The sequence below is a fragment of the Nipponia nippon genome, unplaced genomic scaffold (assembly GCF_047370975.1).
Source record: "Nipponia nippon isolate SJK-2023a ecotype South Korea unplaced genomic scaffold, ASM4737097v1 scaffold_5, whole genome shotgun sequence".
NCBI lineage: Eukaryota > Metazoa > Chordata > Aves > Pelecaniformes > Threskiornithidae > Nipponia > Nipponia nippon.
The window spans coordinates 61,985,255-62,010,454 of NW_028262369.1; the positions used below are offsets into that span (position 1 = coordinate 61,985,255).

Sequence of the window (25,200 nt, forward strand, 5' to 3'; positions counted from 1 at the left end):
CTTCTTGTGCACCCCCAGCCTCCTCGCTGGTGGGGTGGTGTGAGGAGCAGAAGAGGCCTTGACTCTGCGTAAGCCCTGCTCAGCAATAACGAAGACATCCCTGTATGATCAATACTGTTTTCGGCACGAATCCAAAACATAGCTCCATACTAGCTACTATGAAGAAAATTAACTCTATCCCAGCCAAAACCAGCACAAGGGTCCAGCAGTCAGTGTTGACCTGTGCCTGGCTGTGTAGATATCTCTGTTTTTTCACTGTTTTTTACAGTGAAAACTTCACTGTTTTCCCTGTAAAACACCCAGAAATGTTCGTCCATTTCTTTATTTGTACTGCAGTAGTACCCAGAGATGTACTACAAACTGAATATTGGTTGATTGCTGATCAATTGCTGGTGAGTGCCTAGCTAATAAATAAAACACCAGTTATCAGTTATATTTATTGCAGAATTCAGCTGTCCACTACACATGAGCAAAACTTACTTTACAATTTACCAGACGTGGATAAGCCCCAAAATAGCAGTACATCTTGCACTCTGTGCCTTTTTGGTGTTTTTTTTCATGTCACCTGTTTTACACTGCTCTCCATCTATCAGGTTGTACGCTTCTTTTGCTTTTCTGTTGTTTATGTAAGCATTTTTCATTTGCCTCCACCGTTTCTTGGTTTAGGAGAGACATTATCTTCTAAGAGAGTTTCAAGCTTCCTACATCTTTTTTTTTTTTTCTTCCCAGTGTTAGAACTGATTTCAGGAATTAATCATCTCAAGGTGACTTGTCATTGGAGTGATTTGTTGGATTTGAATCTTCTGTGATATAACATTGAAAAAGTTAATGAGGAGTTCATCCCAAATGTGCTCCCTTCTGCCATGAGAAGTGAGCACACAAACTGCATAATAATGGTAAAATCTCCCCTTCCATTGGGGTCTGCAGCACTAAATTTCACAGGCATCCAAGAAAAGTATTTTCATATTACGAGGCCTTTGACTTTTACCACAACCTCTCCAGCCCACTTTCCTAGAGAAAGCTACAATTGGGCACAATACACCTTGGCATTCTCAAGGGATGCTCATCAGCTTTTTTGAGAGGCCGAAAATCTGACACTCTGCAGAGACCCTTTCTACCAGCAGCCTCCGTCCACCTTAGATTTCACCTTGTTCTTCCTAAACTCTGCAGGGGCAGAGACTACAATGGTACAGCTTTCACTCTGGTTGGTCTGGGGGCTTGTTAGAGCTGTAACATCCTCCAGCACTAAAATTAGGTGTTTGTGATTACTTGACAGGAGCAGTCTCTCTGCTGGTTTATTTCTGACACCATGTCATCAAAGCTCTTCTGAAACAATATGCGCTCATGTGGGAACAGCAGCATGTTCTCAATACATGGTCAACAATTCTAGTCCTGACGTGCCGTGGGTTTTGTTCTGGCTTGTTATGAGAAACTACAAAGGAAGCAAGCCTGCCATTACAGAAATGGGGTGGCAGCAGGGAATATTAGAAAATGCTTCATGTTGGTAGAACTTTTCCAACTCAAAAAGAATCCAGCTTTGGAAGGTCTTCAATTTTGCATGAAATACTGTGGAGGGCTGTGAATGCCACAGCAATGAAAGCTTAACTTGTTTCTTTGCTTTAATTCAGAAAGAAAAAGCCCAGCCACAGGGAATGAACTGTAACTGGAAGTAACAGAATAAACTGGGCACAGAAAAACTTTGGTAGGAAAATTTTTCCAATAATAAAGCCTGCCTAGGCTATGATACAGACTTCAGAAGTGTCAAAAATTCTTTGTCCCAGTTTACTTGAAGTTAGCCCAGAGAAAGCACTTTGGGAACAGACTGTTAGGAGTGTTTTGCAGGTGGCAGTGCGATGCAAACTCCAGCTTCCCAATGGCTGGCCTTTCTGTGCAACCCTGTGTATGAAGCCTGTGTGCATCCGAAGCAGGAATTTTCATGTTCAGTCATGATGGACAGTTAACATTTGTTCTCCAGAAAAGTGTTTTTATGAACCGTTAGGTTGACACTTATTTTGCGTAGCCTATTCAATTGTAAAAAAAAACAAAAAAAAAACCCAACAAACCAGAAATCAAAAGCACTGTTCCAAGCATAGCGTATTGGAAAAAGTAAATGTGTTGAGCACTGCCTCTGATGTCACCAGGTATGGTGTAATACAGTCCTGAGTCAGAGTCCACTTCCAGAACGAATGGAGGGAACATCCAGGATGAAAGCTTCTTTATTATAAGTATCTCTAAAGGGTAGTTGGCATTTATCCTGACAGAGCATCTTTTTCTTGAGTGGTGACTTGCGAGCTATCACAGAGAAGTGCGAGTACATTGGAAGGCAAAAATATGTGCTTAAAGGGCAAAGCAAAAGATGTAAGGCTGAACTTGCAAATGCTGTAAATCAGCATGGTTCCACAGACTGAAATGTGATCCTCAGCCATGCTAAGGCTCTAGCACTGGTAAAATAAAGACATGCAGGTCCTTCTGGTTTCAGAGATGCTCTGATTAAAGCTGCATGTTGATGGCCTCCAGTGGGCCAGGCGGTAGCCAAACCCTAGTGAGCCACAAGAGTCATCTCCACAACCCTTTTGTCTGGTGATAACCCTCAGTGGGTGTATAGGAAGGTGAAGGGTAGGGCTGCCCTGGGAGTGTTATACTACACGAGGAATCCCTGTGAAAGAGGAATCTGGTACAAGATAGGACTAGGACAGCCCTGGCAGCCAGAAGTGTTCAAGGGCGGCCTAGACACAGAGCAGAAGGTCTTAAAATAACTCTCTGGTCTTTGCAAACCAAAGTTCATTGTTTCCCAGCCTTGTGGTGTCAAGACCACAAAGTGTCAACTGTAACTGAAGTGCAAAAGCAGACTTTGAGGTTTGAAGAAAAAGTCAGTCTGTTACTGATATTTAGCTATCCCTTTCCATTTTCACCAATGATACCAGCTCTGGGGCATATAGGGAATGAGAAGGTGACATGGGTCTTGGTTCATTTTTATTTAAACTTCATTTTACATTGGAAAATGTCACTTTTGAACCAGAGCATAATTTCTGGGAGAAACTTAACACCCCATGACCCTCAGAGGAATAGAAACCTCAATTAGAATCAGTGATATCAAGAGAGGAAACAGAGAATGCAGTATTGCATCTTCCAAGTGGTAAAGCACTGAGACCAGATGGCTTCAACTTAGTTTTACAAGTACTTAGAAGAACATCTGTTTCCTTAAATGCATCAGCTGTTTCACCTCTTTCTGAGCTGCAATAAGTTACTCGTTTCTTGTGTTGCTACCTCTCTTATGCATAGTCCTAAACAAAGGATAAAATCGGTGTGCAAACCATAACTATTTGTGCCTGTGATTAATCAAGAAATTAAAATCTTACAAGTTACAATCAGCTTTATTTACTTCATTCAGCTATAACATTAGGAGAATGTTGTGCATCACCTGTTGATAAAACTTGTCAAGAGGGGCCTCATTTTGATGAGGAGGTGAGTTCCTGACTATACGCACACCCATATTCTTGGCTCTGCTGACATTTTAGGAGGCTATTTTAATTGCCTCAGAGTTATAAAATTTAATCTGAATTGTAGAAGGAGAAGGGAAATCCCATGTGGAAACTACTCTTTGTAGATTTTGAGTGTTTTCTCATGATCTTGTGATACTGCAGCTCTAACTTCTTTCATTGTTCATCGGTGTGTACTGTGAAATGAAAAGAACGCTGAAAAGAGCTGGTGATGTTAGAAATTGCCTTGCAATGGTTCTTGTCACCAAAAGCTTGTTCTTTGTGGCCTTTGTACCAGATATACCATGGGCAGATGGCTGCCAGTTTTGACTTCTGGACTAGACACCTCACAAGTTTGCCAAAACCAGTGTTAAGCAAAAAACCTTATAGTTTCAAACACTGGAGCTGTAGCTTGCCTGTTTTAAACGTGCCGTCTTCAGTGATACTTGGAATGGATTTCAGATCTCCCTGGGCTGAAGTTTTGCTAAGTGAGTGTGTATAAGGGAGAAGGAAAAAATAAGACATTTTATGGTTTTTGAGTTTTGTTTTGTTTTGCTTCACTTTGTTACCTAAAGACCTCTGGTCATAAATAAGTAGGTACAGTGTTTGATCCGGCAGTCTGTAGAAAGTAGGAATCAATGGGAGCTTTATTCTGGAACTGCATCTGAGAGACATGCGAGGAGAGGCGGCAGCGCTTGCATGGTGAGCTGTAAGTATTCTGTGTTACCAGCGGGGAAGCGTCTTTCATTATTGACCATATTATTGACTCCAGCATCTGGGGTGTGTTTCAGGGACTTCAGATTTTATCTTAATCTTTTAAAGCTAACACCCTGTATCCATTGAGGAAAAGGCATCTTCTACAAAATGCGGAGCCTGCACACAGTAGTGTTTTTGTGTGAGCCGGTAGAGCTTGGGTGCCTCACTCATTTGAGTCTCTGCTCCCACTGCTGGAAACGTATGGAGCAGAGGGTGGACCTGAGCAACGTGGCAAAGCCAGTTGAGTGCCAGGGCTCTTAGTTGGCCTCTGGCAGCAGAGTAATGGTAAGAGAAGCAGCAAATCAGATCAAATAGCTTGTGTGATTCTGTTGCATCTTCATACATTTTTGGCAGATGTGATCTGAATGGATCCTTTCTGTTACAATGTGTTGATCGTGTAATCTGCCTGGATTACGGAAACAGGAGGTGTTAGAGTTTGAATTGTGTGGGTTTCCCCTGTCTGCATAATATAAACGTGGGGTCTTTCAAAGCTCTGGGTGCCTGCACAACGGCCCTTTTCTCTCCCTCTTTGTTTTTGGTAGATACGGGTTGCTGTTTATGCTTGTGGATATGAATAAGCTAAAGAAAAGTATAACATTTGATTTTAAAGGCTTAGGTGTCATATTTGGTTTACATATTTGATAAAAGGCATGTTTTTGCATCCTTTTAAAAATGTACTTTTAGGAGGACTTATGAAGTTTGGGGGGTTTTTTGAGCAGTGGTATTTACTCTTTGAATACAGCGGAGCACTAGATTATTAATAAAACCAGGAACTGATCCAAAAATTTATGAAGGTAGCAACACTGGCATGTATAAGTGTGTTTCATCTAGTCCTTTTGTTACAGCAATAGTGACATCTTAAACTGGAGAGGTTTTGGTGGAGGTTCCCAAGCAATAGGTATTTCTTCATTTTGTTGTTATTTCTCCATTCGTTTTTAATGACAACTTCTGGCATTCATGACAGATGCCTTCTGTTTGCTACTCCAGAGAGCAGGCGTGCCCCTTGAGAGCTTGGCAAGACAAGAAAGTGGATCTGTGACAGGTGCTAGAGGAAAGGATAACATATCTGTACCAAGGTTATCTCTATAATATGAATCCCATATAGAAGTAAAGCTTTGGAAAAGACCGCTCGCCTGAGTTTACCAAAGATGGGCATTTAAGCCTGTGCCTTAGGGTGCTGTCCTAAATAAACTAGCACTTGTGTCTTCTCGTGTCATTTTACATCTTCGACAACTTTTAAATTAGATCAACTCCATTTATCTTTTTTTACTTGCTTACACTTTTTAGAAGAATGATTTTTCATTCTTCTCAGACAGCTGAGTTGGAAATGGACTTTTGAAGGATGATGTTCCTGCCAGTGATAGAGAAATATGAAGTGTCAGGACCTGGTGATATATCTTCCAGTTAGTTTGGCTTTCTCTGTGGGAAGCTGGCAAAAGGCCAATTGCAATAAGCCCTGAAATAATCCCCAACGAGAGCCTGCGGCTCTGCCGGAGTCCTCTGAAAGTTCCCATCCCTGAGAAGAGGCACCGTGCTAGTGGGTCACCAGGCGTGGTGTAGAATCCGTCATAAATTAAAATACCGCCTGCTTTCCTAGATTTGTGAATGTGCTAAGTGGTCAGAAACGTTCGAGAACGGAATTTGAAGCCGCTGAGAAAAGGGGACAGTTTCCAGAGAGCTCATTTTGACGTGTAAATCCATCACTTCATTTTCTATCTGCACCACATCTGAGCAGTTCTGAAATTCTGGTCTGCAAACTGCTTGCTACTAAATAGTCAGCAACAGCTTTTAGGGAGACACAACTGAAATTTTCTGTAGGTTTCACATCCCATAAACTTGCAAACTCTCTGGGATTTATCATTAACCAAGTTGGCATTTTAATGGAAACTGTTTTGTGCATAAATAAAGTCCCTATAAAATGAACCACATTTAGTAAACATATTGAGGCACAACTGAAATCAAAACAAATCAACTCTTTTGTGGTGTAATAACATGCTACCTAGACCCTTTCTAGGTTTTTCTCCTTGATTATAGGCGTTATCTGCTTCATTAATTTAAGCACTGTTATTGTATCAATCAAGTACTTTGCCAATTTCTAATTGCCAGGCTGGGAGCTGAGTCACTAAGTTATCTTGGCTAAGAAACAGTTCAAGAATGACAGTTATTTGGGTACTAATTTGTTTTCCTAAAGGCCTTGATTATTTTAAAATTGACATGAGTTTCTTGTATTTTTATTTGCCTTGGTGCATTTTATTGGCCTTTAAATGGGTCACTCCATTTATTGGCCTTCAAGTCCATTTTGTACTAATAAGTAATATATTAATAATATATACGAGTACTGATACATTTCAGCAAATAAAAACTTCAGTGGTGGTAGAAATATTTTCAAGTGACCCAGGATTATTTTAGATTTGTTTCAAATCAAAATACTAGAAAGAACATTTGAAATGGTAAGAGGATGTTCCTCAGCTGCGCAAATAGGCGTGAGACCCAGTGGATCAAGAATACAGAAAGGCCTGTACTTGAAGTAACTGCGGCTTGGAGTAGTTCGCAGACAGGTTGATGCCCTGTTGGTGTATCACTGTAAAATGTTTGTTTGGGTTTTTTTTAACATGATTTTATCTTTCAATCAAAATAGCACAATAGATATTTTTGCTGATCAGCTTTAGCTAGGAGGTGCTGATAAAACTATTGCAGTGGTGTTAAATCTAGTTGTTATTTGAAGGGCATGGTGGCTGGTCCTGCTGATCATGGCATTCGTTTCTGGTCCTTGGTGGAGTGATTGAAACTCCCATGTGCCGAAATAGACAGTGAGAGACATTTCAGGTCATCCACGTGGATTTTTCTGGTTTAAAGTGATATGCAAGCTCTTTTATGTGGGTACCTGAGACGTTCTGGTTTTCTCTTGAGCAGGAATTTACTTGCGGAAACAATCACAGCAAATAAATGAAAATATTTGGGAGCTACAGCAAAACGTGTTTGCAGTCTTTGAGAAATCCCACTTGCATGGAGAGTGAAGAAACTCTAAGCCCATAAGTTAATTTTTCATGCAAGAGAATGGGTAAGGTTCATTGCAAGTTTCGTCTCCTTACATGTTACCACTGTCTAGTACCACACAAAAGCCATACTCGGTCCTAAATATTTACTGTAATAATTTGTATAATTAGGCCAGGCTTTGGTTTTTACTGTTGCTGGTACAATACCATTTAAGAACCCTGAATGAATCTTATTTAGAAAGGCACTGACACATACACAGGGTTTTTTAACAATTCATTGAGTCATAAGCACAAGGTTACACAATTAATCAACAAACAAACAGAAACTTCTGAAGTCAGTACATCCTTCCGCAAATATATAGCATAGTTAAAAGTTAGACTCCTGTCTCTTTCTTATGTATTTTTCAAGCAGTGAGGGAAGAGCACAGAAGAAATGCATCTTAACATCCCATCCAGTTTCCGCCGTACCTCCTGTCTAGCCCAACAGGCTCTTCAGAGGAGCCCGGTGATTATTCATCCTGAACAAGCGCTCGTCGTACCCCTTAGCAACGGGAAGCGCGTGAAAGCTCTCAGGGCAGGTTTGCACTATTTCTCTTCAGGGTTTCTGTTTAGTTCAGTGTCTTGCTTGCTCAGGCAAAGAGCATTGGTTATTTAATGAACAGTTCAAAATTATTGGAAAAAATTCTGAGGTAAAGAACAACATGTTTTTGGCATCCCTTATGTATAGAGTGCTATCTACTCCAACTTCTCTGCATCCAGGATACTTGCATTGAATTAATTTCTGAGATAGGTATGCTAGAATAATAATAATATAGCATAGTGAGTACCTCGGAGGAAAAAGACCTCATTCTTGAATTTGCCTGTATGGAACATTGTTCTATATTTTGTGGAATAATGACACATGCAGCTGATAAGCAAAGCCTTCTTACATCAGTGGGATGTTGTTTTATCATTTTCTGATAGGCACAGTCAATTTGTGTATCCATGTTCATAGCTGATTGATAGCCTACTATAACAGCTATACCAAGGGAAATGCTTTTGCCTATGGTGGATTCTTCTTTATTGGATTTTTAAGCTACAAATTTAATAAATCTCAGTTTCAATTAACAAAGTAAATATAAAATTGGGTTATGGGTTTAAAGGGAAAATGTACAGGAACCCCATGACTGAACAGAAGATCTGAATTTTTTTTTCCAGCCTTGAGACATATTTAGTCTCCTGTTTATTCTTGTCTGGCAAGAAATATTTCATATGCCAAGAAAGGTTAATTATTCCTGAAAAGGAATCAAAATCACCAAAGAAAAAAATTGCTAAATTTGTAGTTATAGGTGGTTGCTTCATCATCATTAGGTTTTTCTCCTCTGTATTTGATGTGTGGTCATATTCTCCTTCTGCCTTCTTGTAAATGAGTGCAGTGAGTACCTTTGTGTTTTTTTCTTAGCTGAGATTTCTTTAAGACCCCTCCAAGTACCTATATGCCATATGGTAGGTTTAATTTACAGTATGGGTGCTTCTGTGGTATGCTGGCACTACGCTTTTGAAGGACGTGAGTTCGAGTCTCAACAGGGCACACTGAGAGTTAGATGCAGGTAAGAGCTGCCAGGACTTCTGGTTTCTGTCTGCTCTGCCATAAAATGGAGGATTTGGCTCCTGAGTAAAACACAGTTACCAATATACTGTGTGGTACAGGGAGAGTGGGCAGCATCCAGGAGAGTTCAGCCTGCTGCAGCGTTGGTGTCTGGTATGGCACACGCTTTGCTTGGGAGAGAGGCAGCTGGTGTTTTCAGTGGCTGCATTTCTCTGTGGAACCAGCTATCATCTCCATGTCAGATTTAGGCAACTGTGAACGGAAACTTTAGGTTCAAACTTGTTTGGACTTAAATCACCTCTTCCATAACTCAGAAGCAGGTGAAGAAGAGCAAGTGCAAGAGAGGCATCAGCACCTGTGGCAGCGGCCATGGGGTCCTGACGACGCTGACAGGGTAATCTTAGAGCTGCTCGGAGCTATATTTTGCATCCCAGACCAGTAAATGTGTGAATCCAGAGATCTCAGAGTGCCTGCTGGGGCCCTGAATACTTTGTCCCTCTTGTGACAAGTGCTGGCAGGCAGTCAAGGACATTTTCTCCTCTGTTCACATTATGGGAAGGGGCGAGGCTTCAGCTAGCTGAGGCTGAACTGACATTCACGCAGGTGGAGTGCTTTATAGAGTTTGAGGAGGGAGATGAGCCTGAGCTGAGCTTGCTTATCCAAATTTTTGCTCTGGCCCAACTCTTCCTTGCCCAACTGTTCAGCCCACCGCCTCAGAGACAGTCTCACACAAGGCAAATTCATAGGAGAGATGGGTGCCGTGGAGATGATGCTCTTCCCCTCTTGCATGTCCTCAGCTGGGATCTGCTTTGGTTGTGAGCTGTGGAGTGCTGCTGTGCTAGGCCTGAGCCCTGAGCCCCATTGTAAAGAACACGCTTCCTCTCATCAAACCACGGTGTTTCCTTGCGAAGAGGAAAGGAGGAATGCTGTTTGTTGTTTGCAAAAATTCTTTCTACTGTTCTCCCCTGGAAAGCACCTGGCAGCTTTTGAGTGAAAAACAACTGAACATCTAAAAACTGCAGACCGGAGTTGGCAACGCATGTGCAAGCCGTGCAGTGCTCCAGTGAGACTTCTGTTGAACCATTGAGTTGATATTTAGTTAGAAAGGTGCTAGGGCAGGACACTGACACAGTAGTGCAAAAACTTCGCTTGCAAAAAAACCTAGTGCCTTAAAAAGCCCAAAAAAGCGCCCCAAACCTATAATTAAGTCTGTAATTACCAATATGGTTTTAAGCAGATCTTGGTTCGCTTCATCTGAGAGTATTGTCTTTCCAAAATGCACATATACCAGCAGTGTCGTTTCCAGAGGTCACTCAGACATGCCTCTGCCTCTGCGGGTGGTACCTGTTGGTCTGGTACATCATCAGAGCTTCGTACGTGTCACGTGTTTTAGGAATTTCCCCTCTTTCTGTGTGCAAGGAGATGGTTTTGTTCATGTGCAGGCTGTGATTTTTTGTGCTAATGGTACTGCCCAGGAGACCAAGGTCAAATTTTATATTGTGCCTCTTGGAGCCTTTTTTACGTCCTTCCTCCCCTCCTGGGTTAGTCCAGAGGCAGAGGGGCTGGAGGCAGTCCTGCCAGCTGCCGCGCAATGGGGGTACGCCATCCAGCCTGTCAGTGGGGGTGGCCAGTGATGCTGCACCACCGTGTTGCACCCCGGCCTTGGCTCCCGGTGGGATTTCTCCGCAGGTGCTTGTGTCTGCAGAGATGGTGGGTGCTCAGGAGATTGCTTGCTTGTCCCTTGCTAGTGATATATAGATGTTTCCATCTGACACGAGTCATTCACAGGACCCTTTCCCCTTTTAAAACAGGGGAAACAGGGAAGGATGAGATCCTTGTGTATGTTAAAAAATGAAAGCCAGTGATTAACAGGCTTAAAACCCTAGAATAGATTTTGCTCACAGCACAGTGCTCAGCCTAACTGCCCTTTCCCATCCCTTCCCTCCATGCAGTTACCCACCTTTGCTCTGTCCTCTTGTCTGACGTGCTTTGCAGCACCGGCATTCCCCAAATTACCATAGGGCCCCTTGCCCTGCAGGAGTGGGAATCTTCATTTGAGCTTACAACGGGAAAATGACAGCTTTTAATAGGGTAGGTGAGACATCAGTGATGGCATTTAACAAACTCCCTCTCTTCTCTGTGGGCAAGACCACTAGGCTTTTGCTGTCTTCTGCATCTCAGAGAACAGGCAGAAATGTGGAGGTGACACAGGGGAGGGTGCTTTGGCAGCAGCTCTTGTGTGGGTGCCACGTGCTCCATGGCAGAGGCTGTGGCGGGGCAGGGAGAGGAAGGTGGTGGTGGGGCAGTGGGAGGAAGGCTGCTTCCCTGAAGCGCTCTGGGACCAAAATGGCCCTGGCTGAGAGCCCCCAGTGCTGTGCCTGTGTGCTTTTGGAGGGCAGAGTGGGGCAGGCAGGGAGACTCTGAGTGAGCCCCAGAGCCAGGAGAAGACCCTGGAGAAGAGCAGGGGGCTGGCATACAGGGAGAGTTGTGATGGGAAGGAGGAGATTTTCCTACGAATGTAGGGAGGCTCCAGGATGCAGCTTGTTGTAGCCACCAAAGTTTGTCAGACCTGTAGAGGTGGACTGAAAGAGGCGGCCTTCTTCGTTAGGAGACAGCCTCTAATGAGGTGTGGGGAGGATGGTTTGGGAGCCATTTTATTTTCCTCTCCTGTCACTGTGTCTGTGGAACCAACTGGTTGCTCTGACCACCCTCCCAGGCACTCGGCATGCGGGGAGCTGTGTCTGGGAGACTGGCTAGTAAATTTGACAGGCTTTTTATTTTCTTTATTTTCATTCAAACATTTATATCACATCTCATTACCTTCTCTTGGCTGTAGTTAGAAATCCTGTGGAATTAAGAACTATTAAATTCATTGAGATTTCAGCCTTGGGAATTTGCCCAGAGGCACACAGCTTACAGGCCTTCACAAGGCTTGACTTTCCTGCAGTTGTCTCCCCCTCCCCTGCTTCGTCCAAGCCTTTGTAAAAGGAGCCATCTTTTCAGTTTTGCTAATTATTTGCTCTTGCCAACCAACAGATGTTTTGTAGCCTTTGAAGACCAGGAATAGCCAGGTATATAACTTCTGCAGCCTTACACTGACTGCCTATGCAATTTGAGCAAGAACTTCTGAAGCTCAAGAGAAATGCAAGCTATTAAAGCCAAATAAGGAGTTATAATAACTTAGAAGAATATGTTATATTCTTCTAAGATGTTATAGAGAAATTATCATTCAGGATCTCTCTTGTGATTATTTATTTATTTATAAACCGCATCCAAGATGCATCAGCCTTAAAAGGCTATGGTAAGAAAAGCCACAAAGCTAACTGCAGGCAGTGCAGGGGCAGAGATTCAGGCTTGAACCCTACCGAGCCAAGCCCTGAAGCCAGGAGAACAGCTGCTTTGTTTCACCCTCAGCGACTCTTCACAGCCCATGGTCTGTTCTTGTGCTCTCCGTCTCTTGTGTAGGGTTTTTTGGAAAGCTCTTCGGCAAAAAATTACTAAGACTCGTTCTTAATACTAAGCATAGCAGTTAGTACGACGGAATTGGTGGGTCTGGGCACTCACTCTTCCCTCCTGTTGTCTACATTATTAAAAATGATCTTACTGAAATAAATAACATCAATCAGTGCCAGCTGCAGTTTAGCTAGAGTGTAGACAAGGACAAACTGTGCACTTTCACTGCCTGCAGACAGAAGCTGTTTGGACTAGTTTAACTGCAGAGCGGTAAAATGCTGGAAGCAAACCGATCCTTTTTCCAGGAAGAAAGTCTGTTCTGCTATCAGATATGACAAGGAAAGCAACCCTTGTGCCTGCCAAGGTTGCATGGGTACAGAAACGAGTTAGAAAAGGGACTGTCCACCATGTGACAAGCCACTACTGGGAACAGAGTATGTCCTCTGTTAATGGAGGCATAGATCTCACTGCAGTTTTACTTCCATGTCACCCCAGGGCACAGCATCACTCTTGATCTACTGCATCATAACTGAGAGCAGCTCGGGTTCAATGCAATTCATCTGCTGGGAAAAGAAAGAGGTGTGTTGGGAGAATGTTTGCAACCATGTTGGTTACAATCAAAATATTGATGGAAAGAAAGAAGAGGATGTTTTCATGGTGGCTTTTAAGAAGCTAGATGTGTAGGATGAGGCGTTTATAAAATTAGGATTGGTGGGAGACGAGAAGGGCTCATATTTAAGAGCAGGCAGAAGAACTGGAGAACACTAGAGGAGAGAGATGGTAGTCTCAAAAAAGTGAATGAACTAACCCTGAACTGTCCCTTGTGCTTAGGACCTTGTCACCTGTTGCTTAGCTCCCACTATCCAAAGTGGTTATTTTGGCATGAATTCACATGTGCTTATTTGTCTTACCTAAGCATCTGGTTGGAGGTTAATAGTTTAAGGAAAATCAGCTTGAATTCTGAATTTTTTTATTTAACAGCCACATTTTAGTTGTTGCCACTGTTTCACTATTACCTTATACTAGATGCACAGAACACGAGCATAATTAAGGTCAAAAAGGATGTGGTCAAACATGATGATCACAGAAAGTGTGTGAGTTTTGGGGAGGGAGAATAGTTAACAGGAATGCATCAGCTGTGTTTCCACAGGTTCAGCGGCTCAGCAGCATGGACAGGTTCCCTGACATCCCATCAGATTTGAAACCTGAATTAAATGTGCATGCAAAAGCAAGAAGCTGGACTGACAGTAACCTCTTAGCAATTATAGAAGTAAAAGGGGAAAAAAAGTGAGTTGGGATACTTGAGGCTCAGACCTTATCAAGCTCATTAACTTACAAAGAAGGCCTTACTGATTGCTGTGATTAACATGCATGTTCCTCAGTTTACAGGCTTTCTTTTGGCTATCTGGCTGTCCCCAGCCACAGGGCTGGGAGGGCAAGTGCAATCCAAGGTCCTTATGGCTCCTAGGAGCCGAAGAAGAGTCACTTCACAGTCCTCTGTGTGGGAGGAGGGTTTTCAGCATGTCATTTGCAGTTTCAGTACAGGAGAGCCAGGGAAAGGCACAGGCACTTCCCACCTCAGACAAATTTCAATTAAAATTCCTCTTCGAAGAGTCGACACCATATCTCAGGAGAGGTTAACAACGTGGCATAGAAATGTGAGAGCGTACTTGAACAGATCCCATATAGAAATTTTAAGCTCAGTGGACACAGACTCCTCTTTCGAGCCCAGAAAAAAGATTAGTTAGGTTATGCAATTGCTGGAGCTGGCATAAAACCAGCTGCATGCCAATTACCAGCCCATATGCAAATGCTTGTACTGAAACGCAGGATGCAGCTGGACGGGAGTCTGGGCACCCTTCCAGGATTATTCCAAGCCACATTATGACAGTTTTGAAAGAGAAGGGCTCTATGGAGCCAGTAATTTTTTACAGCCTTTCAGAAAATGGAGGAAATTATCACTACATCCAGATCTTAACTATTTTTTTTCAAAGGGAGAAGGAATTTCTGCATGTTGATGCCAATCAGGATGTACTTGAGGCACTTACGCTCCAAGACAGAAGGCCATCAGTCTGTTTGCCAAGTGTGCGGCCTGAGTGCCAGATGTGCTCGGGATAGAAAGCAGGCTTCTTGAATCTGTCAGTGGTTGTATGAAAGGAATTGAAAAATATACCACCAGATAATGCCAGAGTTGAAGCTCCTGGGGATGCTGCAGGGAAACCCTGCTGCATTCAGATGCCCCTGGCCCTGCCGAGGTTTCTGTTCCTACTGCTGCTTGACTTCCATGTGAAAAGCCGGCTTGGAAAGGGTGCAGCAGCAATGGCAGACGAACTGCCATGCAACATTTACTCACAAGATGCCTCCTATAAAGAGCTGATGCCAGGGGAACAGGGACACGGGAGTCTCACAGTTACATATCTCAGCAGATGGAAAAGATAAATTGAGAGCTGCCACCCGCAGACATAAAACATTACAGGTTTGATCAAAATATTATATAGCAAATGTCCTGACAAGGAGAGGCATTTAAAATGCTTGTGTCTGTCTTGGCAACACAGATGTGAATCAGTCAAAGTATGTAGTCTGATCCTGGGTGGAGAAATGATATGAACATCCTATGAGGAGAGAACTTTGTAAAAAGTTGGGGGGGGGGGGGAGGGGGGGGAGTAATCTCACTGCCATTTCTCAAATTTGGTCCACATAGATGATAGGAAATGTAAGGTAGTCTTCAGTGGAGAGCTGGTTTCCTTAAGGGTTCAGTTTGGCTCAATGGGCCTCGTACCTATTAGGTGGCTCCGAGCACCAGCTTCCACTTTTTCTGTCCTGGAATAGGACACTGCCACATGTTTCTTCAGACTCCCTTGATTGTTGGCTGCCTGCCCTTGAGATCAGGGAAGGAAGGAGGTAGGATGAGTCCCTGTTGGAGCAATGGGACAGTAAGGTTTAGGTCCCAGTATCGTACACCAGGACTCTGAACTAGCAGAACAGCTGGTCATAGGCAAAGGAAGATGGTTGAAGGATCAGTCTGCAATCTTACCCCCAGGAAGCCTTGACTGGTGGTTCTCTGTACCGTTTGTGGGTAAATCTGCAGTCCTGGAGGCACTAGGAAACCCTGATGGAAGCCACTCATGTTGTAGGGCTGGCAAGTAACCATACTGCCCCTCAGGAGCAGAAACCATTCATCTGGAGAAACGCTTCAATCACAGCAGAAGTTCTAGAGAAGTTATGAGGAAAAATGAATGTGAAACCATCATGGTGAGCCAGGAAGGGTGGCTTGGTTGTGCATTGTTGCTGCACCTTTGCAGAGGCTGATCAGTGTGACAGATGAAGGAGTTGTTGCAGCTATAGGGCATGGGTAGCATTTCAAGAGGGCAGAAGAAGTGACACTGAGGTCTGTTCAGTCTTCGCTGAACAAATCTGGAGGATGCTTGACACAGAAAGTGGGGGCTGTGTCATAAAAGACTGCAAGGCAAGTGCTGATACTGCTGCTTTGGGTTATTACACCAGATTATGTCCCACAGTTTGCTCACCATTAAAGACGACCAGACAGCAGAAATGAATTCCAGTGCTGGGGTATCTGTCAGAGCCTCCAGGCATTCTGGAGCCCGCTGGGACACCAGAGAGACTTTGTTTGCCCTGTTGGTGCACCCAGTGCGCTGCATGTCATCTCCCCTTCTGCACCTTCTGCTGGCTTTCTGCCAAAGAACAAGAACAGGGCAGAAGAGAGATTATTTATTTTGAATTCAGCAGGTTTTAGTAACTTTTGAATAATCAGATGCCCACAGCTGTGCTTCCTTGCTGAAATCCATACTCAGAGGTACGGGTTTTGCAACAACTGAAAGGTAAGCACTGCCAAGCAATGGTGTGTTATCAGAGGACTCACTGAAGAGGCACATACCAGCGCGCTGCAGAAACGGCTCACCTCTTCCCGAACGTGTGGTCGCTGCTAACCGGGATGCAGACATCCCCATCGGGTAGTGCTGTGCTACCTGAATGTTAAGTCATGGCTCCTGTGAATGAAATGACTGCTCATTTCTGACCGTTGGCATATTGCTGCTCTTATTGAGCTCAAGAGTGTGCCTTCTGGGGTGAGCTAGCGATGTGTCATGCTCTCCATAGACAGTAATTTGAAACTCATCAGTGATTCATTACAGTGACTTAAATGAATACAATTTTCTTTTTGCTAACAAAAATCAAAAGATCGAAGGGCAACAGTTCTTTCATACTGAAAGCTGTAATGGTTCTTAGTCCAGATGTCCCCTTGGCATTAAATGGGGCACAGCGACAGTGGCATAGGTTCTGTATTTCAAATACTGTAGCACTTCTTTATACATGCACGTGACTTGCTTTTAAATATATGTTATCTTCCAGATGGGTGTTTTGTATCACCAAATGCGTATCAGTAGATAAAAGTTTAAAATGAAGTATGCTTTTATAAAAATGGAGAGAATGGATTGCTTATGGAGTGTTGTAAGTACTGTGGTAGTAGATGATTAATAATCATGGAAGGACAAAATAATTTAGGTTGGAAGGGATATCTGGAGGTCATCTGGTCCAATCTTCTGCTCAGAGCAGGACTAACTGCAGACAAGGATCAGGTTGTTCATTGTTTATGAAAATGTCTATAGATGGAGATAGCACCACTTCTCTGGTCAGTCTGCTCCTGTGCTTAACCACTCTTGCTGTGAAGAATTTTTTTCTGATATCTAATCGGTGTTTCCCATGTTGCAGCTTGTGCCGGTTGCCTCTTGTCCTTAAGTTGTGCACTTCTGGGAAGAGTCTGGCTCTGTGTTCCCCTATAGCCCTCCTTTAGGTAGAGGCAGTCTGCAGTTAGGTGTCCCCCCTCCCCAGTCATCTCTTCTTCAGGCTGGACCAGCCCAGGTCCTCTCACCTCTCCCCATATGACAAGTCCTCCAGCCTCTAACCACCGCAATGGTCCTTCCCTGGACTGTCTTGTAGTTTCGCAACAACTGTGTTGCACTGGGGTGCCCCAAATGGACCCAGTGCTCCAGATGCACCTTCACGAGTGCCCAGCAGATGGGCATCATCACCTCCCTCACATGCTGGCTCTGCATCTGTAGCCCACTCTGTGATCACCCTTGATCACTGCATGGGTGCACCGCTGACTCATGTCCATCTTACTGCCCACAAGGACCACCAGGCCCTTTTCTGCCTCTCTCCCTGATGTGGAGAACCCACAGGAAGCCACGTGGATTGTTACAATGTTATGTTTTATATCTGTTAATCTACCTGTCACCCCCCCAAAATTATATTAAGGTAACAGTAAATCAGGCATTTGGCTGCTAATGTCACGATCAGAATTTGACTGGCCTAAGAAGTGAGGTAATTAGCATCTCCTTCTGAAAATTAATATCCCTGTAACAGAGTCAACATATTACATGAATGTTCCTCACCTGCAAAGTCAGCAGGCTCAAACAGTTTTCAAAAGCTAGTGATGGGAAAAGAACCAAACAAATGCGGTGGGTGACACTGTAAACAGCTACTGCTGCTTCTGCAGTTAACATCTGCAAAGGAAATGCCGGAGCTAAGGCTGGTCATACAGCTTTATGTCTACCCTGTTTTTAATTAACATCAAGGATATGTGATACTGATGGCAGGTATATGGTTAATGAACGTAGTGTTGGTTGGAATCAGTACATCTTTTTATTCTCCATTGTCAAAGCAGAGTAATTATTACAGGAGCAGGAAGCCTCCTCCAGAATGGAGGGGAAGGAGATGATTTACATGTAAACCTGGGCCTAAGCACTTTAGGTAATCAAGATCCAAGTAGGCAGAAACTGCTGTGATCATTACAAGATGGGTTAAATTGAGCAGCCAGTAGGACAAGTGAATCTAGCTGGATTATGGAGAGAGACCGTTTCCTTTAGCACAAGTCAAGTGTGGTGAGTGAAAAAAGTTATACTTAGGAACAGGACTGTTTCTTGTGAAAAGAAGCACATCTTAAATTGAGTTTATACCCAACTGTTTTCTTCCCTTTTGGATGGGTGAGGGTTTTTTGTCTTAGTTGTTTGATTCAGCTGTTTCTACTCTCTTTATAGTATTTTGGATGACTTTCTCCATGCACTGAACCCTTTGGGGCCATGTGGCCACATTTTATACGCCCAGTGGTCTCAGTAAGTGCTCAGGGTGCGAGGTGAAACGGGGGCCATTAGCCCGACGCAGACTTGCATGCTGCCTTGCACTTCCCCATGAATAAGGTAGTCATGGAACATATATTGTAACTCTGGTGTGTTTACCCCAAAGGGCTGGGATAATTTGCAGCGTTGTTTCCTTTTGCAAAGTAACCAGCTAAATGATTTGGTGTCTTAATTTTAATAAGGCTGTGAGAAGGAAGCATTCGGGGCATGCACGGACAGAGGAATAATCCAAGCAGATACAAGTGTCTTCTTTTGAGTTTGTTTAATATGGCTGAACTCGTTCATGAAACAGATATTCCCTTTGGGGAGACCACTAAAGAAAGAGTTGACCAGAACCCCTTGTCCTTTAATGAAGTAGCTAAATGACTTGCAAGGACCCTGTGAGCCCATCTTCACACAGGTTTGCAGTGAAATGGTGACAAGAGTACCCCATTAAACTCAGTGAAAGGTAATCAAATGACTCCATTTTTATTTAAGCAGCGAAATAGGTAGCTAGATTTGGAAGATTTATGCTCAGCTGCTACAATCTAGTGTTCTTAGTTATTGAGCAGTTGGAAGTACAGACCTACAGGCTGCACGTAACACTGATTGCTTTTGATAGAAATAAAGAATATCTTGCTGTTACCATCAAGCCTTGAAACTGACTTCCAGCTAATGACCCAAATAATCTTTACTTGAAATTGCATAATTGAGATCGAAGGCTGTCTGGGGCTTCTAGCTGGTACACAGATTCCACATCCATGAGCTTCTGAGTATGGTCATTGAGCTGAAATGGAGAAGGTTAAAACTCTCATTTTCATTACCAAGCTCCCCCCATCTCCCAATACAAATGTGACATTTCAATTTTACACAGTCCAACTCTTCTTAAATTATCTGTATAAAAACTTCAGATCTTGATTGATGATGGATGAGCTATTGTCTCCTAAAGCACCCAGTTCTCATTACCCTTTAAGACATAGCTTATTAATGATGGACCTGAAGTGCTTTCCCAGTGGGTCATAAGCAATCAAGAGATCAAAAGACTTGGTTTGGCATGAAATTTCCAGGCCAAAGCCATTTTTGGATAATGCATTCAGCATCTTGGGTGAAATATGACAGGGTTTTGTGAGAGATATAGTATCTGACAGCAGATCCCCATCACCTGGGTGATGATAGCAAAGATGCAGCACTGTCAGCATGCAAAGATGCTTCAGCTCTAATGGAGGCTGACCTTGGAAATTAAGGTATCATCAACGTGCGTTATGTAATACATATGTGCAGAGTAAGCCTGTATATGGTGTAGTGTAAAAGACAGCTGGTTCCTTAGCAGACTATCAGCTTGGAAGGTATAAGATATCTTCTGTTTTACTTTTGAAGTGGTTACAGTGGACATGCCCAACAGTTTTTCCTAATTAACTCCTTCCCTTTTCTCTGCCCACTTTAGAGCTAGTTCTTTTCCCTCTCACTATGCCTTCTTCCAGTTCATCATGCCAGCTGGCTTCATAGCACCAGAGAAGAGCTTCTAATTTGCAACCTTGAGTAGCAAAAGCAATTTTATAACCAATTTTATAACAATTTTAGAACCAGATTCTACTGCTAAATAGGTGCCTACAGCCCCCATTGCATATCAACACACACGAGTTACTTGCACTTCAGGATACGTTGCAGAATGTGAAGATGTTTTGCCAATTTAATCCACATTAGAAATTAGATAACAGACCGCGAGGGATTACACGCCACACAAGAAAATGTCAGCTGAAGAAAATGCCCTTTTAACAGATGGATGAAGAAGAGTTCTTTCCATCTCCGGTCAAAACAGACAACACACTTGCACAGCTAGTGTCCCTTTGCCTTATTTACAGTGATCTTAAGCTTCTGGTGGCTGGTAACGCATTTTCACAGACTCCAGTCAAACTCTTCCTATTAGAATAGATGTTATGAATTTAGCCCCTTTTTGAACTTAGCAGACTAAGTATAAATTGTGTGTGATGTAACTGTCTGTGTTCCATGGCACTTCATGGGAAGTGTAGGATACTTGTGTTTCATGGTTGCCAGAGACCTGTATGTTTCCATTTCTCCTGTTAGTATTTTAAGTATTGTATGTTAGGTTACCAAAGTTATGTGGTAATGGTTTTGTTTCATCATTGGGCTAGTGGAACCAAGAAAATAGCAGATTTAACAGATAATACATTTCTGATTTAGCTTCCTGAATATAAACAACCATTTAATAGAATTTTAATAATATGCAGATATAAGTTCCCAACAATCATTTGGCAGCAATAAGCAAAATAATGACAGAAGTCAGTGGCAAGTGCACTTGCTGATTTATTTTCATATAACTTTGGTTACAGAGTTATACTGCTTCTAAGCCAGTAAAGTAGCTCTAATAAGGAAGATGGTAAGATTTTGCATTCACTTCAGAATCAAGTGGCAAAATATCTTGGAGCTACTCCTTTACTCAGAGCACCGGCTGCAGCCCTGGTGCCAAAATGGGAGATCGTGGCACTCTTAAGTGTGTCCATCAGTACCTTGCAGGAAGGCATCCAAAATTGTCTGACACCTTTGGGAACTCTTTTCCCAATGAAAGCTAGTGGGACTTGTGCTTCAAAATCCTCGTTTGTATCTCCGTGTACCTGAGCAGCATAGAAGTCCACAGGTAACGTTTGCTGCCAGTGTGGCACGGTAGGTATTTCAGGCAGCAGTTGATAGAGTCACACTTCTCACAGAGACATTAAGAGTAATGCCTGTCCCAGGCAGCAGTGTTGTACTTAGACTAACAATTTTCCAATATCGCAAAAAATTGTTTTAGAAGACAAAAATACTCTCCCCAAAATGGTACTTAAAATACATTCCACTGTGAGCAGTCCTTTGTAGTGCTTCTTTCTTCTCAGTAGAAGTCACAAAATTCACTAGGGGCCTTGTCGTTTGCTTTCCTGCTCCAGCCTCAGAAAGAGTTCAGCAAAGAGGCACCTCAGGTATTGCACATAGGAGAAGAAAGTTCTCTTTGCCTGGCTTCCTTTGCTAGCTCGACTGCATAGGCAGAGATGCCTTCCTTTCTCCTCCTGTTTATTGTTTAACTTTATCTCTTACTTTCAGTGCTGTAAATTAAAATGAGATGATGACTTTATGATGATGAGTTCATTATACAGTAACTCTATTGTATATTGATTACATTTGTGCTTCATTTGCTTAGCATGTAACAGGGTTTATTAGGTCTTTCCAGGCATTGTTCTTGCTAAGAGAGGGCAGAGAAGTGCAAAATGCATTTGAATTTAAGTCAGTGAAGCCAATGCATCTGTGCTGATTTACGCATGCCGAGGACTCAGCATAAAGAAAAGTAGGATAGCAGGTTGGAACGGGAAGGTAGAAAAGGAATGAATCTGGATCCCACAGAGCAGGAAGAGTCAAGCACAAGTACTTTAAAGAGTGTACTAAACTTTGAACTCAGGGTTATTTAGTATCTGTAAGAGCCCGTCTTTGATATTATTACTCGGGTTTATTAGTGCCTCACTGCATGAATAAATCTGTAAACTTTAATCCTGTCACCTATGAAAAATGGTACAGTGCAGGGCAAATAAAGATACTCCATCATGTTTTTGGGCAAGGGCAGCAGGAACAATGTGTATTATTCAGTGATGAAGGAAGTCAGAGCATTTTCCACGTTTGCTTTTAGTAAATCACAAGAAAAGCTGTCAGCTTTCCTTACAGTACAGAGGGGACACTTTCTGGTTACTTTTATGCTGAAAAAAAGTCTTTCTCCACAAATTGAAACTATTAGAATTACTTTTAGAGTGAGATGCTGCCTGGTATACAAGAATGCATCAAAGCTCCTAGCAGAAAAGAAAATTTGATAGGTATTGTCATGAGTGAATGCTCTAAAAACCAGAAATTATGCCAGTGGCAGGTGTTCAGATGTACCAACTGATAGTGACACTATTTGGAATCGTGTGCAAGTGTTTAAGAAGCTATGAATGTAGAATTTACAGTTTTTCATGGCTTGCTAGATGTTATTTTTAATCAAAATCTGGGCCATAATGGATTAAGTAATCCTGTATAGCTGGGACAAAACAGAGAAATCATCACTAGTCATGTTTTCAACTGTTCTTCTAAGTCCCACTTTTTCCCCAGAGCAGAATTGCTAACAGACGCTGTATGGTTTTTTTTCAGGGATCATGGCAATATCATACAGACAGATCATTGCTATTTCTCTAATCTGGACTCTTTTCTGTATAAGATTTTTTTTTTTTTAAGCCCCTTTTCAATGAAAAGCCAAGCTTTTAAACCAGAGGTTTCTAAGAAATAGTAATACTCTGAACTGATTAATATGGTGGAAGGATGTATTTACAGATGATCCTTTATTTAATGCATTCTTTTCCTGGGGGCTACCTCCTCTACATGCCGTGGACTGTAAACCCTGAATTTTTTTTAAAAACATGCAGTAATTCCTTCCTTGTTGTTTGTCAACACTAGCATTCCTACTACAGCTTTTAAAGGTTTTCTTGGGAGATGAGGACTATCAGATGACCTTTATCATTGCTACCATAGTCAAGATTTACTCTTAATGTCTCTGTGAGAAGTGTGACACTCCTGGCTGTATAGCAGCACTTAATGTCATTCTAAGGTGCCATTAGTAACTAACCTTCAACATTTCTTTGCTGAGGCTTGAATCTTTGACACTAAGCGGTGCAGGAGGCTTTAGCTTCATAGCTCCTATTAACTTTAATGAAAGTCACATGGATTGTCCTTTGCTTCGGAAATATGAGCGCCAGGTTAAGAAGAGAAACTGTGAATTTGAACAAGAGTTTAGAGGGAAAAAAAAAAAAAGTTATTGCTCCAAAGAAAACCCTGCTGCTACAACCAACAACTGTAAGATAATTTTTGTGTTGAGATTTGACAAATCACGTCTTTAGAGATAGGAGAACAAGCCATTTTTTTAAATGAACTGATATAAACATGAAAATAAAAATAAAAAAAACCCAAGCTTTTATCTGCTCAGAAACCATCTCCCTTTGACACGAAGCTTCCAGCAAGGCATCAGTGGTAGTTTTGGATCACAGTATTTGAGTATTTTGGATCATGGTATTACAGCAGCACAGTCTGATCAGAAAACATGCTTTTCCAGACATCATGATGACTGGACCCTTCTCATGTACTGTGGGCTCAGAAAATCCCTACTCCAGCGGAGCACATTAGTTTCTTGTATGTTTTAAACATTTGTCCGTATTAATGAAATACAGCATAGTGTGGTTGATCGCTTGTGTTTTTAAAGTCAGTTAAGTCTTGAAGGTTATTTTACCCACAAATAACAGTACTGTTCCATACTTGATTACACTGAAACAACAGGTAAACCCAATAACTCATCTAGCAACTGTGTGGCTGTCTTCAGGTTTCTTCTGCATATAAATAAACGGTTCCTATTTACAAATACTGTAAGCTACTTGCCCTCCAGTTTTCAGAGTATGAAGTGAGATTATAGTGAGAGTTTTTTGCAGTTAAATTTTATGCCCTCTCTCTCCAGTACACAAAGCAGCAATAGATTTAATCAGCTGTATGTCTAAAGTCTTACAAGTATGTTCTCTTGTTCTTTTATGCAGAAATACTGAATGGAGGGGTGTATGTTGGCCAGAACAAATTTCTTTGCTTCGCAGACACCATTCATTGGCAGGATATCGTGCGTAACCCCTGGGCCTCCAACTTTACTTTGGTTCCAACAAATGGCAGCTCAGGATGTAAGTACCAGTTTTATTCTTAGCCTTGTCATCTGCTCAGCATGAAACAGTATGAATATGACCACAAGTTTTCCCTGATCTTCTGTTACGGAGAATTGTATTTGTAAATTTTCCCTTTACACTGGATTCTTCAAAGTTTGTACACTGCTTGTAGGAACACTTAGTCTAATCTTAAAAACACTTTGTCTGTAGAGAATATTTGTGAACATCATACATTTTCTGAATTTTGTCTCATGGTGTTTTCTCTCTTCTGCGTATTCTTTTTTCTATTTAATGTTAAAGCCACTGTGCTGCCATGGAAGCACAGGCGTTATTGTTTGCTTCGCATTTGTTCCTGCTGCTCAGTCGAGTCCTTGAGTCACAGTGGTCTGTTTATGGCACCATAATTAGCTGCTAGAGTAATTATGGTACAAGCTCACGGATATTCTGACTTCAGATAAGAAATGAACCTCAAAGAAATAGTTATCCTGTTGTCTTGTGCGTATCTGTGAAGAGAGAGAATTTGCAGAGAATGGGGTGCTCATCACCATATAGCCAATATTTATCTGTTTTTAATATGTTCTTTCTATTTTAATGTTGTCGATTTCAAACTTGGAGTATCTATGTACTTTGATTAATCTGTCTGATCCATTTCATAGAATTGTAGAATCGTTTATCCACCACTAAACCATCTCCCTAAGCACCGCATCTACACGTCTTTTAAATACCTCCAGGGATGGAGACTCAACCACTTCCCTGGGCAGCCTGTTCCAGTGCCTGACTACCCTTTTGGTGAAGGTTTTCCTAGTATCCAATCTAAACCTCCCCTGGCACAACTTAAGGACATTTTCTCTTCTCCTATTGCTTGTTACTTGGGAGAAGAGATCGACCCCCACCTCGCTACAACCTCCTTTCAGGTAGTTGTAGAGAGCAACAAGATCTCCCCTCAGCCTCCTTTTTCTCCAGGCTAAACAGCCCCAGTTCCCTCAGCCGCTCCTCATAAGACTTGTGCTCTAGACCTTTTACCAGCTTCGTTGCCCTTCTCTGGACATGCTCCAGCACCTCAATGTCCTTCTTGTAGTGAGG

At 42.4% G+C, this 25,200-nt stretch overlaps 1 protein-coding gene across 3 annotated transcripts in view; it reads left to right on the forward strand.

The window, feature by feature from the left end:
- ERBB4 (erb-b2 receptor tyrosine kinase 4) overlaps nucleotides 1–25,200 on the forward strand; it is a 532,642-nt gene that overhangs the window by 284,679 nt on the left and 222,763 nt on the right. For all 3 annotated transcript variants that reach the window (XM_087731135.1, XM_087731136.1, XM_087731137.1), the window contains exon 4: nucleotides 24,001–24,135. In XM_087731135.1, the coding sequence (XP_087587261.1) occupies nucleotides 24,001–24,135 (135 nt within the window). The remainder of the gene's footprint in view (nucleotides 1–24,000; nucleotides 24,136–25,200) is intronic.